Source organism: Aplysia californica, unplaced genomic scaffold (assembly GCF_000002075.1).
Source record: "Aplysia californica isolate F4 #8 unplaced genomic scaffold, AplCal3.0 scaffold00679, whole genome shotgun sequence".
NCBI classification, from domain to species: Eukaryota; Metazoa; Mollusca; class Gastropoda; order Aplysiida; family Aplysiidae; genus Aplysia; species Aplysia californica.
In genome coordinates this window covers 215,739-233,515 of record NW_004797949.1, presented here as the reverse complement: position 1 = coordinate 233,515, position 17,777 = coordinate 215,739, and the positions used below count along the sequence as shown (strand labels likewise).

The 17,777-nt window shown below is 34.7% G+C and overlaps 1 protein-coding gene across 1 annotated transcript in view; it reads right to left on the bottom strand.

Moving 5' to 3' along the window:
* Positions 1-1,453: 1,453 nt before the first annotated feature.
* The window catches only part of LOC101851831 (dipeptidyl peptidase 4), a gene marked incomplete in the record, with an annotated part of 150,375 nt that continues 134,051 nt past the window's right edge, over positions 1,454-17,777 (bottom strand). The window contains 14 exon segments of the mRNA XM_035972401.1: positions 1,454-3,941; positions 5,050-5,123; positions 5,968-6,040; positions 6,990-7,054; positions 8,285-8,384; positions 9,495-9,549; positions 10,141-10,335; positions 11,115-11,190; positions 12,398-12,496; positions 13,838-14,001; positions 14,339-14,386; positions 15,645-15,736; positions 16,586-16,693; positions 17,345-17,383. Of these exon segments, the coding sequence (XP_035828294.1) occupies positions 3,795-3,941; positions 5,050-5,123; positions 5,968-6,040; positions 6,990-7,054; positions 8,285-8,384; positions 9,495-9,549; positions 10,141-10,335; positions 11,115-11,190; positions 12,398-12,496; positions 13,838-14,001; positions 14,339-14,386; positions 15,645-15,736; positions 16,586-16,693; positions 17,345-17,383 (1,335 nt within the window).

Sequence of the window (17,777 nt, the reverse complement as noted above, 5' to 3'; positions counted from 1 at the left end):
CAGAGACAGAGGTAGAGAGAGAGAGCAGGGAAGGGAAAGAAAAAGAGAGAAAGGGAGGGGGGGGGAGGGAGGGAGAGAGAAAGAGATTTCAAATAACCTCAAGTCCTGTTTACACTACTACAGTACTTTGAAACCTGTACTTCTTATCTTAAACAAAACATCAACTGCACAAATACATGACGCACTATTTTCTGCCTTGTGTTACAATTCATGAGTAATTCCTGTTTCGTATTTAGAGCATAAGAACAACAAAATGTACGCAAAAACAAGTGCTCTTAAAATAAAATAATTTACAAAAGAAGATGTGCCTTGTCTTATTAAGAGAAATAACAGTTTTGAATCAATGAATCGATGTCTGCAACACATGACAATAAATCCTCTTATAAGGTATTATTTGAAACACAAATGGAAACATGTACTGTATATTTTGAAGCTGTGATAAAGTAATCGAAGTACAAGTTGAATATTTTTCAAACCACAGAAAGAATTTTACTATACACATTTCATTACACATCGTTGTCGGTGCATGTATTCATCATTAAAGAAAAAAACTGTACAAGAAAGACGAACATTATACCTTCAAGAATACCTAAGTAACTGGAATCATTAAAAGATGCTTTGTACAAAAAATAAAACGCAAAAAAGATTATTCAGCAAGTTTTTGCTTTACATGTCTATTTATACACCTTTAGTATTACAATACACAGGCTGACATAAATAAACTGGTATGGGTATATGAATTGAGAGTTTTTAATGTTCAATTAATTGATTACCTCCACAACATCTCAATAGATTATGCGCTTAGAGAAAATTTCATTCTTCAAGTCAGGTTCCTTGGTTTCAAGTAATAGTAATAGCAATTGATTACCAACTGCAAGTTGATGGACACTGAAATATCTAAGAGTTAAACTCTGCTATAATAATATTCATCTACCTCTTTTTAATGTCAAGCATTATGTTAGAAAGAGAATCCCAAAATACCCCCCCCCCAAAAAAAACCCCAAAAAACCCCCAACAAACCAGCACCCTCTGCCAAATCTTTTTTCCCCAAACATACATTGACATATTGCTATCCCGACAAAGCTAAACCAAAAAGGAATAAAAATAGTAATCATTCCGGTTTAATACTCATATTTCAAAATTTGCTGCAAGAAAAACCTAGAGGAAGTAGGTGCTTTTACATAATTTTAGTTTACTCTAGTTCATTATAAAGTACCACAGGAAAAAGTGTGGTGGAACCTATTCTTATAAATGGAACGCAGTCCTACACATAATATGCTCATACTAATTAATGGATATTCATAGGTCTACTTGATAAAATGCCTTTGCAATCTTTTTCAGCAAGCACAGCCTTCTATTTGATTACACTAATTTTGATTCATCATCAGGTGAAAATATTACTTAATCAAATTCATCTCAAATAAGCAGCATAACTCAAACTGCACTGGAGAAGTGGGTGAGGAAAGGACAAAGGTAGGAAGATAAAACATTTTTCTGGCAGCCCAAGGGGACAGAAATGCCAAAAACACAAATGGGAGAAAAAATTTCTTTCTACAAGAGGAACACAGAAGGAGAAGAAAAAGTTTTCTTTAATCATGTATAAGTCAGGAATGACTGTGCAGACTGTGATAAAATACAAACGGTTCGAACAACCGTTATTGTGTAATATATTATGCAGATAAAATAAAGGTCATGAGAAGACGTAAGAAATGCTGCTGGAGAACACAGAAATTTGTGGTGAAGAAAGGTACAGAATATCACAAACTGAGTGAAGGAAGAGTGCAATGCTTCCATCAAAAAGGCAAGTCAAATTATCATAATTGTAGAGCAGTTTGCAAACTTCATGTGGTAATACTCCGCTCATGATTTACAACTCTTAGCTCTATTTTGAAAAAATAATGTGCAAGATGTTGATCATACAAGCACAAAAGATTTTTTTTCTCACAAAATATGGATCTTTTTATAAAGATGTTAGCAATTAAACAATATATTTTGTAATGATAAGCTTTTACGACGTGAGAAAGACTTCTCTCTACACAAATCTGAGAGCCAATTAATTAAAACAAAATAAATGTATACAACAAAGTGATAATTGTCAGAGTAAGGACCGACCTGGTTTAGTTTTCAACAAGTACAAAGATTAATCCATCAGAATGTGACAATTCTCACTAGGAATCTATCTTAGTTCCCCCCCCCCCCACCTCCCAATCCCCACCAAACTTAGTGCAGTGTTACTCAGATATGACAGTACTTCTGTTTTCACAACTTCACAACCCAAAGGCTAAAATTCTCAACTGGGCAGTTCTACTACCGATTTCATTTAACCCCTGATATAAGCTAAATTAATCAGTAGAGCTGTCAATTTGTGAAGCATCGAAGTTTGATCCATAAGAAGCAAAGCAGATAGTAAAACACTGAGTAACTTTTCGCTTTCACATTATGTACACAAAAATACCAATTCAAAGAACCTGTTCTTTGTATATATACATTTAGACCCTTTAGAATGCTCACTTTGATAACTGAACACTATTGGGCTATACTTCCTCCTTGCAGAGTGCACACAACTTAATTAAGTAGGACGGTCTTCGAATGCCTTAGTCGTATTCTCATAGGGTCACGGACTCCAAGATACAAAAACAAACTAGGATTCTCGAGCAAGTTCCTCACTTTCCCAGAAAATCATTTTTCCTCCTATGAACTCAGCTAAAAAACAAATTTGTAAATGTAATAATTATTACAAATTACAAAGCATCAATCTAATGCATAGAATTAATGAACAAAAAGATTCTGATTAGTTTGATATTATTCATAGTTACAAATCTACATGGTAAATTTTATTCACATTCCTGTTTCTTTAGGTAAGTTATGTTGACTTTATGATGACTTTTAAGTTCCACGTTGATAAAATGATTATTATGATTGAAAGTAAAAAAAGGTAGAGTGTCTATAGAACTTCATTTGCAAGAGCAAAGTACATAATTGTGCATTCATACACATTTCGGATGGAACATAATGCATCAAGACAGGCGCACACTTTTGACTTAAGAATCATTTCAAATTTTAGAGTTTGACATCAAAATCCTTTTTCACAGATTATACCAACTAAATGTCTTAGTAGGCGCAGACATTCATGCAATATTGCATCAACTTATCAAAACACTTGCCCATCATTCGAAACTAAATTTGTAGTCACATGGAAATGGATGGATTGGAAAGGTGTGTCTTCTGAATAATAATCTTGAGAATAATTACAAAACAAACATAAAAAGCAAAAAACAGCCCTTTGTCTCCTTCACTTTTCAAGTGAAAGGTGGAAACACTAGACCTACATCTTGCAAAAACCAGACATCGACTGAAATACTCATACAATTAAATGCATTCACACACATGTAAAACATCACCTGAGTCTCAGGTGAATCACGAGGCCCTATCTCATTAATGCAAAATAAGCAATGCCATCATTGCACAGTTCAAACTTCAAGAACTTTCATCCTCCATTACACGTGTGTTATACATGCTCACACCACCTATCGTAATAAGACAAAGGTTTCTATGCCCAACAGTTTTAGTCGCTCAATTGCACTCAAAATACATACAAACATTTACAAACTCACACACACACGCAAACACACACACACACACACACACACACACACACACACACACACATATACATACACACATACGCACATTCATACATACACACACACACACTTACACACACACACTTACACACACATCATACATCCCCACTGACATAAATGTGCATACTATCTAAGCAAAATTAATTATCATTAAGACTCTTCAGTCCCTCCAGAAGCAGATATTCCAAATAACTCAGAGGCTCCATCAAAACACTCGATAAGAAAGTCTTCCATCTGTGCATATAGGTGCTTCTGAGTATTTCCCCCAACCAGCATATGATTCTTGTCTGGGTACATCTGCGAAGAGAGGGGGGAAATAGGTATGAGTAGGTACCATCCAAAGCATAGATTTGGTACTGATTGTGAATGTATTAGTTTTATGTCTTTATTGACACATTAACCTTTTCATGACCTATAATATGACATGTTTTTTAAAATACTAATGTCTGTCGTTTTTTCTAAAACGGTGAAGGAGCCAAAATGCTGCATTCGTCATGCTTTGCGGAGCACAAGGACCATGGTGATGAATGCCGTTCATCTTAGGTTGCATTCTGCATACAACTTCTATTAGATTATGCATTTCGTAAAACTAATAGCAGATTCACACTCAGCCGTATTTTTACCATACAAAAAAAAAGAAAAAAAATCCTTCCCTTTTAGAGATAGTTAGAAGTATTTACAAGTCAGGTCTAATTTTAGGCAATTGACCACTAAATCTAGAGTTATTTTTTGCCCCGGGCGACACAAAATTGTGCCTGGTGAAGCATGAACTAACTCTGTGTCATGGATGGGTTAAGGTGATTCAGGAATCTGGCTATAGTAGGCTACAGAAGCCACTTAAGCTTGAGTAAAAAAACAGCAATAACTATATTATAGAGCAGGTGAAATTGCAAAAGTCACTGATTTAAGTAAGGTTTTTAAAGTAGACAGAGAGTTACCAGTGGGTGGTTGGCGGGTGCTCTGGTGTGGTTTGCTTCTTCTTTCCTATCAAACCTATATTGTCCTTATCTCCCCTTCTTTTTTATGGTTGTTACTCTCTAGTAACACCTCTAATCTTCTGGCACTCATATGACCTTATGCAGTTGCGAGATCCGTAAAACCTCTACTAAAACAAACATAAAACAAGAGAGATACCACATCTATAGGAGTAAAGGCACCTCGCTACCTCAGAATTACAAAGTTTTATCTGACATTTTTGGCCGTTTTGATTTACTAAGACCATGAGGTCAGAAACTAAATATTTCATATTATGCTCTATCAACATCGTAAGATTAATCGGAGTCGTTATCAAGATATCCAAAGAATTACATTTGAAAAAGCTTTACATATTGTGAAACTCAAAATCTTTCACGTCAAATTTGCATTGAGCAGATAGAACTTTGTAACTCTGAGGTAGTGTACTTACCAAAAACCTGAAGTACACATCAGCTTCAGTAAGTGCTTTCATTAGCTGGGCTGATTGTTGGAAGTGGACATTATCTGAAAGCAAAATATTGATCGGATTTGAAACTTCTGGGATGCCATTCTCATGTCAGTTCAAACACATTGTGCACAAACTGAGCAAGAAATGTGGATATTGATCAGAATACTAACTTCATGAAGAAATACAACTGGACGTTCTAAAATCTTGGATATTCCGATAGAGTAAAATAATTTTTTCAACCAACCTTCACTGAGATAATTTGTGATACAGCAATGTGAAATCAGGGGCTCATCAAAGTAATCAAAGTCAAGAAACTAGCTTTTTTTTGCAGGATTGTGAATTTTTATCCAATTTTTGTTTTTTAGCTCAACACTTTTCATGTCATTAAAAGAACACATTTCTGTGAGGTTTGTAGCCTACTGAAAAACGTCAATAAAAGGTATAAAAGTGTAAATTTTCTGTTTCCAGGGACTCTCAAGCTAAGGAAATATCAAACTTTAGTGGCCATTTTCGAATTAATTTTACCTGTGAGACCAGGCAAGTACCCCACTTGTTTCAGTCACAAATATCTCGATTTGTTTTCAAGATTAATGGATACCTTTTTTTATATCAAAAGCAAGACAAATGAAAAAGCTTTCAGGTGATACCAATAACTCTACTTGCAAAAAAATTGACAAGCACCTGATTCCACTGCGTCATGACACATCTACACATCTCTTACCTCGTAGTTTTCATCTTTTCTTCCTTTGTATAGCTAACACATAGAAGAACAATGGTAAAGTCAAAAACAGATGTAAAAATCTAACCTCATAGTGAAAAATATAGTGTTGATTAAAAAGAAAAGTAAATATTTGGATCTTTAGGAACCTAATAAAAGGAAAATTGTAAAATAATAATTACCATCAGCAGTTCCATGTACCAGCATGAATGAAGACTTTTTGAAATTCTCAGCGTACATAGAAACATTGGCAAACTGGATGGACAAGAAAAAAATGATAGTATTAGATGCAGTTGACAAAAAATATTTTCAACAGTCCCAAAATGCAACATCTGAAAAAGGCACGGAGAGGATCTGCAATCTTTAGGGACATACATCAAATAGTAGGAGCAAAGATTATTTTTAAGAGACCTCCATAACTAGATCTATAAGACAAAATGAAATAAACATGCTCAGCAGAACCGGCTGCCACATCCATATTGAAGCACAAAAATAGTCCAGACCAAATTTTTGAGGAGGATAGATCATGTAAACAACCTAAGTTTTTTTGTAAAGTCTGAGTTAAAATAAGCATAATTATATAGTAGTCCCTAATAGTCATTTTGTGCAAGAAATGAGTTGGACAGATTGATAGAAAAGACTTAAGACTGTAGTAGTAGTTCAAGTACAACTTCTCTGCAATTTTTGTCAAAAAAGAAAGTGTTTTATTGTTATTCCTGTATAACTGTTTGAATAAAGAATTTTACAAAATTGTTCATACATGCTTCATACAATGAAAAAGTAAGAACAGGTAACATTATTTTCCGGTCAATGAAAAGAAAAGCTTCATGAAGTTCAATCACGGAATGCATTAAACATTCATGACTATATAAATATAAGTATTTAGACTTGTATATTTTATTAGTGATTATATCTAAAAAGTTGTTTCACATGTTTAAAATGGAAAATATAATCAAAATATTGTTATGTAGGCCTACACTGTAAAGAACATAAAAAAGAGCTAGTGAAAACTGTCGTACATACATGGCTTTCTTTGATTAGTGAAAATCAAACTACCGTATACAAATTAACGAGGAAAGAATGCTAGATATCTCAAAAAGCTTTGTGCTGGGAAAGAGTAGCTTTCATAAAAGCAAAGAGCAGTAGAGATGACCTTGTTGCAAGTATGTGTAATGTTAGAACTTGGGACCAGCATTGACTGTACCTTGTAGGCAGCAATGTTGTCATCTGTGGTAGGAAGGCCCATGTATCTCTCAGTGTAGATGGTGTCTGACATAAAAAAGCGAAAGCTCATAAGCAAATCAAATAAACACATAGTTCATTTATATCATGCATGTGACTGTGAGCCTGTTTGTGAGTGCAAGCACAGCCTACTATTGTATTATTATGGCTATGTGCACAGATGTGTGAGGAGGAGAGGACGTGTGAGAGAGTGTGTGTGTGTATATATATGGGTGAGCACATGCACATGCATGAGCGAACATGTGCATGTTTGTGTGTGTGTGTGTGTGTATGGTTGTGTGTGTGTGTGTGCGTGTGTGTGTGTGTGTGTGTGTGTGTGTGTGTGTGTGCGTGCGTGTGTGTGTGTGTGTGTGTGTGTGTGTGTGTGTGTGTGTGTGTGTGTGTGTGTGTGTGTGTGTGTGTGTGTGTACGTGGCACCAAACCAATGTGCCAGGATCTGGACGATAAAGATGAACATCTTATCTTAAAATGCTTTTTTAAAGCACCAAACCAATGTGCCAGGATCTGGACGATAAAGATGAACATCTTATCTTAAAATGCTTTTTTTAAAAGTTTTATTACCGGTACCGTAACACATTTAGATAATATAAGCATTGAGGATTATAATAATTAAAAATGTCGCTAGAAAGTAGCATACAGAGACAAGAAGAGGAGGGATAAGGATGATAGGTAAAAAGGCACAAACCATTAGAGTGTTAGCAACCACCCACGAAACTGGCTTGAATCTTAACCCTATCTGTTCGCCCTGGGGTCATTTTGTACCTCCAGGGTTGTATTCTTCACATTTAGAATACTTCTAGTACGAAGTACGAAGATCTATTTAAAACTTTCAGTATTTCTCAAAAACTCATTTTGACAAACTGCTATGCAAAGCGTACGGATCAGATTAACGAGTAAATTTTCTCTTTTGAAAGTGGTGGCACAGAGTTCCCAACGTTGTAAGGATACAAGAGTAAAACACGATGTACGGATAGAGTTGAAAGAGTTTTAAGTCAGGTGATGTCACATATAACGTCGATAAAAATTGTATCGAAGAAGAAATGGAAGTCTATCACAGATTGACGGACAGAGTCTTGAAAAAAGTTTAGATAACAAATACTAATTTTTAGAAGAAAGTGGGTTTTTTTAAGAGCAAGTTTCACATCTCACACACACACACACTGGACTGGAGATGAGTTCATATCATAGATTCAAGGTATTACAAATTAAAATTTTCTTTGTTTCTGTTTTGAAAAAACAAATTATGTAAACACATACCATAATAGATCCAGTCTGTTACCGGTGCAACAGAGATGCCACATTTGAAGGGATGCTCTTTACGTCCCAAAGCACTTGCTGTTACATAGCCTCCATAAGACTGGTAAAGGAGAACAAAAAAACAATTATTTTGTTCATCAATCTGGTCGTACCAGCTGTCATTCTGTTGTAGTATTTCAATATTTCCTGCTGTAATACGAAATCAATGACTGAATATTGCCCTTGTCAATACAGAAACAAAAAGGAAAATATAAAAAATCAAAGAGTAAATTTCTATGAAATTGTATGTAACATATTTCTAGCTCTTTGATAAATATTTCTTACAACTCTAGAACTCAGATGGGAGGCCAAGTAATCAGTCTCTCAAAATCCCAGATGAGTTGCATCTAGAAGACATAACTTTTACAACAAGAACAACGTTTAAAAAGCAAAGCATCAAGGCAGAAATTAGATAAACTGCATTTACATGATGATTTACTTCAACAGCTAATAATCTATACTTTTGTATCTATCTATGCTTTGACTTCAGTTCTTAAGTAGCCAGGGCCCTCATGAAAACCCGACAACCACCATCCTACTTAAATCTTGAAGATAGTGAAAAAGACTAGGGCTAAAATCTTGTCAAATTGACGAACTGATGAAATATTACAAGACATTATAAAACCATACCTCAACAGAATAGGAAAGCAGAGTAATTAGACAGTTACTGTTTAACCTTTTGATACAACGCGTTTACTGGTAGGTCAAGATAGGATTGCATAATTCCATGACATGCCAGGTACATCTATGTGGCTTGGAAGGTTTAACATTTAAGCAAAAATGCTGTAGAGGGAAATTCCTAAAGGAACATGGCACAGTGCATTAAAAACACGTAGGTTCAAGCTAGGCCAAAGAAACAAAATTACCCCTACCAATTTACCAATAGACTTGTATATGTGAGTATAGTTTAAGAACTCCAAAGCATTTTTAAATAGTTATTATAACAGGGTTTTCTGTTGTGCATATCAGTAACTCTACCATGCAATTTTCCTTAGAATTGAGAATTAGATTTTTTATCTGATTACTAATAGGAAGAAAACCAAATTTATCTCTAAGATGTGTGCTGGTGAGTATCGATGGCAAATTCAAACCTTCAAGGTGAAATTAAATTTAACGCAAGAAAACCTGCTACTGCCTATAACAAAAGAAAAATGTTTTATCACAAACTTACCCAACCCCAAATGGCCATGGCTTTTTCGTCCACATAATGTAACGTCTCAAAGTATCTGGAGCAAAAGAAGAGGATGGGACTCATTAATATCATTATACAAAGTTCACAGTTTGGGCTAATAAAGGTACCCCACAACTCAACCTTACAATGATAAGTTCACATCATGTACTTATGGTATTCCTAAAATCTACCCTGTAATGAACAGTTAACACCACAGAACAATAGATGTACTCCTTAACTTAACCCTGTAATGATAAGGTCATATCACAGACAGATAAAGGTAGGCTACCCTTTAAACCAAACCTCTTCAGTGTAGGAGATAAGGACCACTCTGATCTGAAAAGAAGCAGACTACATCTGTACAATGCTCCTCCTACTGTCCTGATGAAAAGTATGACTTCAAAAACAAAAACTTATTTCAGGAGGATAACCAGGGGAAAAACCTTATTCTTTATTCAAAGTGGTACTCTTCCTTTTTGAGACTCTCTCTCTCCCTCTCACGGACTTCAAAAAGAAAAATATGCACGCACAAAAAAAAAAAAAAGAAATCTGCATAAAGAAAAAAAGACACTGAGCAAGAATTTGTAAATTTTACTACTTTAAATTTCTGAAGTCAACATGGCAGGCACCAAAAAATATTACTCACTTAGCTGCAGTTATGGAATCATCAACTTCAAATGAGCCCAATTTCCTGTAAATGGCATGGAGGAACTTGTCGCCACGTCCCCCTGAACCTCTACCATCAACCATGGCAACGATTGTGTCTCTTGAACTGGTCAGGTATGTCTCCCAGGCAACAGAATACTTTTCTGTGACCATCTGAGAATTTGGCCCACCATATCTGTCAGAGAGTGTCATGGAATATTGAGATTAGGCATAATTATATTGTAATTGTTCATTCTCAGTATGCTTCACCAAAATATATGAGCGTTCAGATTAATGTTTCACTATCCTGTGATAAAATTAAGAAGCAATGTTTTTTGTTTTTATAAAGTGTTTTACGGCGCTCGCAACTGCATAAGGTCATATGAGCGCGCGGGACACACCTAATATTTTCAGTTGGTAGGAAATTTTGAATTTTGCCCGGGTGGCGGCCGAAGCCTACTCTTATCGATTTTAGACCACCAAGGGATCTTTAACGTGCGCAACTTGCACACGGGACCTCCGAGATTTTTCGCCCTTGTCCGAGAAGGCAAGGTGTAGATCTTTCCTACCAGAAGATCAGGGGTGTGGCTGAAAGACAGCAGTAAGAAGAAGTGAAGGAGTAGCAGTAGAAAGGCTGCAGAAAGAATCAGGAGTCCAGAGGAAGGGGCAAAGGAGGTGAGGGGGTGGGGGCAGAAAGAGGAGACGAAAGCAGACGACAGAACATTGCTAGAGAGCAGGAGATGAGGTGAAACTAGACAAATTTAGGGAAGAAAATTTTTCGGTCGCTACCCGGATTCGAAACCGGGACCTTTTGATTGAGAGGCCAACACCTTAACCTCTAGGCCACGAGAGCCCACAAGAAGCAATGTGTGGCAAAGGGTTTCTACAAAAGCGTAATTAAAGGCATGACTTTTGTTTAATCAGGACCTGAAGAAGCAAAAGAAAAAACATAACCACTCAAGGTTTACAACTTACACATGAAGCAGCAGAGGGTATTTCAAAGTCTCCTCCGTCTTCAGAACTGGCGGCATATACATTTTTGCCCACATTTCTGGCAAAAAAAGAAAGAAAGATAATCGTCACTAACTTTTCACAATTTCATATTGTTGTTACCTCAAATGATAAAATCAATACTTTACTTGAGCACTTCTAAATAATGAATTCAAACATCTATTAATTACTATCAGTAGTAGTAATTTTCAATTTCTCTTGTTCAGCATATTATCTTGTCTACACCAAAGAGGTATTCCCAACCCTATTTGATTTCATTTATTAGATCTAAATTGTTCTAAAGGAGACGATAAGTAAAGGATAATATTACTTATCAAGTCTTAGAATAACCTTAGCCAGTTGTTGGCATTCATGCTACATACGCTGCTCACTTTCTGAATTCATCATACTGAACATCTTTAGCATACATTGTTTCATTTCATATTTATAATTTCATTATAACTCTTTTCAAGTATTCCCTCTTCTATAATTAAACACCTCCCCCCCCCCCACCCCCGAAAACCCCCTCGCCAAAAAAAAAGAAAAAAAAAAGAAAAGAAATCCCATGATATTAAGCTTACAAAAAGGAAAGGTACTCCAAGAAATGACTGTTTGTTGAGACATTCATCCTCCTATAAAGCCTAGAATCTATTTTACACTATCAACCTACATTCAGAGGCAAACATTCAGGTGGTTTGGACATCTGACCTGTACGCACCTCACCAGCTTGCCAGTAAAGCATACCACAAAAGAATATCAGAGTAGAAGGCAAGAGGAAGACGAAGGAAAACCTGGATCGAGGGTGTGAAGGATATCCTGAAAACGGACAACATCCCACCCAGGCAGCCCATCCAGCTTGCTAGAGACAAAAAGCTCTCCCCTCAATACCCTAGAGGTGCAAGGGAAAGAATAAAGTAAAGTAAAATAAAGAAAAGTAAAGTAAAGTAAAGTAAAATGAAGAAAAGTAAAGTAAAGTAAAGTAAAATGAAGAAAAGGAAAGTAAAGTAAAATGAAGAAAAGTAAAGTAAGGTAAAGTAAAATGAAGAAAAGTAAAGTAAAGAAAAATGAAGAAAAGTAAAGTAAAGTAAAGTAAAGTAAAGTAAAGTAAAGTAAAGTAAAATGAAGAAAAATAAAGAAAAGTAAAGTAAAGTAAAGTAAAGTAAAGTAAAGTAAAGTAAAGTAAAGTAAAGTAAAGTAAAATGAAGAAAAGTAAAGTAAAGTAAAGTAAAGTAAAGTAAAGTAAAGTAAAGTAAAGTAAAGTAACCTACTTTCTCCAGTGTCCAGCTCAATCTGTTCATATTTTATCCATGGCAAGGCTTTCTTGGCGAGTCTCGCTGCTACTGCAGTGTTGTTCTCCATTCTTTCAACTGAAAGAGAAATCAAAAACTTTTAACAAAAAGTGAGGTGTGCAAACAAAATGAGTTAAATCTCGGTTGTTACCCCAGTGGACACGGATAGATACATGGAATTTAGAGGTTGGGTTTGAACAATATATATTGTTCAATGATAAAAGACATAATATTCAACTTGAAGAAAATGGCATCAGTTAAAAATATATTGATTTGATGTGTCTATGTATATAGTCGACAACTTCATTCAGGGACTGCAAGAAATAACTCCATTCGTCAGCTTGGCTCACAAATTAATATCAACCTGTACTGAACAAAGAAGGTAGCAATGCAGAGTTACAACTGTTTAATATGAAATGCCTTTTCTTTGAAACACATTTAAAAGATGCAGTTGGAAAGAAAGCAGGAAAGGATAAAAGTTTCAAAGAAAAAACTCATTTACTTTACCTTTTTAAAAAGCGCTTCGTTTAGCTTTAAACAAATCCTTTTCTCCTTACTTCCCATTGTGATAATATTGAGGGTTGTAAGCAAAGATAACACTCAAGAGATTTATTTTGGTGGTCAAATTTGACAAAATTTTTAAAAAAGTGAACCATGTCTGGTTAAACAAGACACCACATGGGATCATTATTTACACCGTTTACTAAGAGTTATGTTCAAACTTTCAGCAGGTCATTTAGAACATTATAAATGTGTTTTAGTTCACTTTTTATTGAATTTTTTTTGTTCCCAGAGTGTAAAAAGCAAACAAACAATTTATTTGTCATATCATCTGAGTTTTCTACTCACTTTCATATCATCCGAGTTTTCTACTCACTTTCATATCATCCGAGTTTTCCCGAGTTTTCTACTCACTTTCATATCATCCGAGTTTTCTACTCACTTTCATATCATCCTAGTTTTCTACTCACTTTCATATCATCCGAGTTTTCTACTCACTTTCATATCATCCGAGTTTTCTACTCACTTTCATATCATCCGAGTTTTCTACTCACTTTCATATCATCCGAGTTTTCTACTCACTTTCATATCATCAGAGTTTTCTACTCACTTTCATATCGTCAGAGTTTTCTACTCACTTTCATATCGTCAGAGTTTTCTACTCACTTTCATATTGTCAGAGTTTTCTACTCACTTTCATATCGTCAGAGTTTTCTACTCACTTTCATATCGTCAGAGTTTTCTACTCACTTTCATATCGTCAGAGTTTTCTACTCACTTTCATATCGTCCGAGTTTTCTACTCACTTTCATATCATCCGAGTTTTCTACTCACTTTCATATCATCCGAGTTTTCTACTCACTTTCATATCATCAGAGTTTTCTACTCACTTTCATATCATCAGAGTTTTCTACTCACTTTCAGTCCCATCAATGTTCATGAGAGAATATTTCGGAACACCAGGTCCTAAACATTTGAGAATGTAGAAGTCTGTTGTGGAAGACATTGATACTTCGTTGTATAGACAGTCCTTGCTGTAGTCACATGTGAGACATCTCGTTTGCTTGATTGAAACTTCCACACTGAAGCACAAGAAGAGAAGCTTTAAGCAATAATGAAAGATTTTCCTTAAGGCATTCACCTTTTAGTACATGGAAAAACAGTGTCGTCTGTGCCCACTGTTGAGTCATTACAACTTTACATACAAGACTTTTAGTCCACTCCCTAATTTTGAGAGGTATGATGGTCCTATACTTCCAAGCATATTTGTTCCATTTTCCTCTCCGTATTTAGTTTAAAATAAAAAGATTCCATAAACCTATTAAGTGGGATGCTCTGAGCTTTCAAATAAACCTAATCTGTGTCTTACAAGATATTATTTCAAGCAAAATCAGACAAATAGATAACTGAATACCATACCTGTACAAATGCATCTGACGAGGATCAATGTGGGGAGTCAGATAGTATCTGTAAAAGATATCAGAGTAAAAATTAAGGAGATAATCTGCTCACAACAAAAACACATTTAAAGATGTTTTGTTAAGGCAAATCTCTTAAATATTATCCTAGAGTATACCTCCCGGAAGACTGACACCTTCCCCAGCTCTAACAAATGTTTTCGTGTTTGCGGTAAATAAAAAAAAGGCTTACATTGAGTATTAGATCTATATGCGTATTTCAATATAAGAAAAAAAATCTGTTTACTACTGTTGTTAAGGCAAGCACTAATAGATTTTACTATTTTTGCTGTTCGTGACAGCAGTATCTTGAAACATGACTACAGTGACATTGAAGGGTCATGTAAAAAACATGTTCGAAGAATTTTTTAATTTTCGCAAAAAATGTGGTCACCATGGTGGCCGTCTTGAATTTTTTATGATTTCAGATTTTCTCTGGGATGCGTCATAATGAAAAGAAAACATGATATTTAAGACTATTTTATGCATGGTTTGAAAAAATCAAACATATACATTAGTTAAAAACCGCTCTGATAACACAACCAAGAATTTTGTCAAATTCAAAAACAATATGCCCAAAATCTCTTCATTATGTGATATACACACCATTTCTACTCGTCATATATATCATATAATTATCTTGCACAATAACTTGGCAATTTGAGAAAATCTTAACAGACCCATGCTGGAAATGCCAAAGGGAGAAAAGCATTGAAATGACTGCATCATCTGCTCTTAAGGAAATTCCCGAATCTATTTGGCAGGATCTGGTGACCTATTTCAACTGTTTACAGTGTTTTGAATGAATGTGTACGGTGCTGAGAGTTATTTTATCAGATTGAGTACTAAATGCAGTTTTCAGAGGTATACAGCATGCCAACCTTCTATTCAAAGTAACATATTGCAAGCTACTATGTTTTATAACCCAAAACTAACAACGTAGCCCTTTTTTATCCTAAAAGATCACCCCTACAAAAACGGAAAATTTGTAAATTGATAAATAAATAGTTAAATAAATAATTAAATAAATAAATAAATAATTAAATAAATAAATAAATAAATAAATAGATAGATAGATAGATAGATAGATAGATAGATAGATAGATAGATAGATAGATAGATAGATAGATAGATAGATAGATAGATAGATAGATAGATAAATAGATAGTAAGATAGATAGATAGATAGATAGATAGATAGATAGATAGATAGATAGATAGATAAAAAGACTAAATCACAAACAAGGCAAGACAAAATGAAAAACTTACAGCATATCTTTTTCTTCATTGTAATTGACCAGTGTTGATACGACCCACTTTCCATCAGTGAGAAAAGATTTCCGATCCATCTGATTCCACTCCTGTTGTGAAAAAAAGAGAAAAATAATTTTAACCCCTTCTATGCTGAGACATTTCTTTCTTTGTTTGTACAGACAAGGTAAATTGTGATGTTCTTTCAAAAGATATATAAACAAAACCATAATAACTTAGCTCTTATTAAATATTAATTAAAATAACTGCACATGTGGTAGTTTCACCTCTCAGTCCATCTTTTACAGGCACATAGCAAAATACTATTTTTTTTAAATTCTAGCAACCATTTTATAGAGAACTCAATCTAGTACATACATCTGCACAGCAGTAAGAGGTTAACACGTTTTTAAAATTTGATACGAAAGTCTGTTTCTTTCAGGAAAATAGTTCAGAAAAGTTTATTGCACTTATACTTGAGAAATCAAACTGAGAAATAAACTTTAATAAATTTGTAAGGACGTAGAGAGGCATGTGCATTAAGATTTAAATGAACATAATTCACATATTAATAAGTTAATGCAAGCCTCCATTTTTTGTTGTAGGCCTATTATATTTCTCTCTCTCTCTCTCTCTCTCTCTCTCTCTCTCTCTCTCTCTCTCTCTCTCTCTCTCTCTCTCTCTCTCTCTCTCTCTCTCTCTCTCTCTCTCTATATATATATATATATATATATATATATATATATATATATATATATACACATATATATATATATATTTCCTCAAAACAGCTCATAATGAATATTATCATTCACTTTATTAAGAACATCAGAATTATCAGCAATATTAGCAAAAACAGTCATCTTCATCAAAGCTTCGTTCTCATTTGTCACACCATGCGAAGATTAAAAAGATTTTTTAAATATCATGTGCTATTCAAAGTACAACACAAAACTTACTCTGAACTCAATCATTGCAACATGTTTATAGAAACCATCTTCTCCTTCTCTCTGAGGCAAAATCCAGAAATATTTGGAACCATCAGCTGCTACCAAAGGCGGAGTAAACTGAAAGAAAGGGAAAAAAAAGATTGAACTGTAAAGAGATCATACCAATGTTTACCTTATTATATATAGACATTAAAATATTTATGTTAAATTTGAGAATGGATAAGGGAATAGAGCAGCAATTTTTTTCCTTGTGCTGTTTTCTTCATCAATGTGTCAGGATCAGAGCAATGAAGAATTATCTTATCTTGTCTTATTTTATCTTATCGTTTGACTAAAACAAACCCAACTGATTCAGTAACAGTGATAAATGATATAATGTTAAATTTGAGAATGGATAAGGGAATAGAGGTGAAGCAGCATTCCCCCCCCCCCCGGCTTTTATACTGGTGCTGTTCTCTTTTCCAACCCTCCCATTTTCCTCTCCCTATATTCCCAACCCCCAATCCCCCTTTCCACACTGACATAGTATTATTATCATAAGTAATATATAGGCCTATTATTTATAATTATTTTCTTATCAATAGCAGATATAATGTGTTATGTGTCTTATAGTGTTTGACAGAAGGTAAATGATGATGTATCCCACGCTATTATCTCTCATTCCACACCCTAGGTACCTTTCGGATCTTTCCCAACTTATTTAGTCTTTTACAAAAGAAAAGCGATACTTCAGTAAAGATTAGTCATCAAATGCAACCATCCACTTACCAATTCCAACCATCCTGATTCTGATTTGACCTCCAAACTCTGGTGAAAAAATGCATTAAAAAATTGCTAATTAAAATACGTGTAGTACTTCGTTTTCAAGTAGAGTCTTTAACTTCACTTTCAAACTATAAAAATTCTTTAGAAATCAGACAAGCATTCACGGGTTCTAGGTTGGGTACCAGGATACATATTGTTATGGATTACCGGTATTGTGATAAACTCAATCCAATAATCCTTCATTTACAATGCATGTACAAGTACCAATTTGTATGTGGTGTGTGCGAGTGTGTGTGTGTCTATTTGTGTGTGTGTTTGTGTGTTTATGTGTATATTTACGTGTGTGTGTGTATGAGAGTGTGTGTGTGTGTATCTGTGTGTGTATTTATGAGTGTGTGAGAGTGTGTGTGTGTGTGTGTGTGTGTGTGTGTGTGTG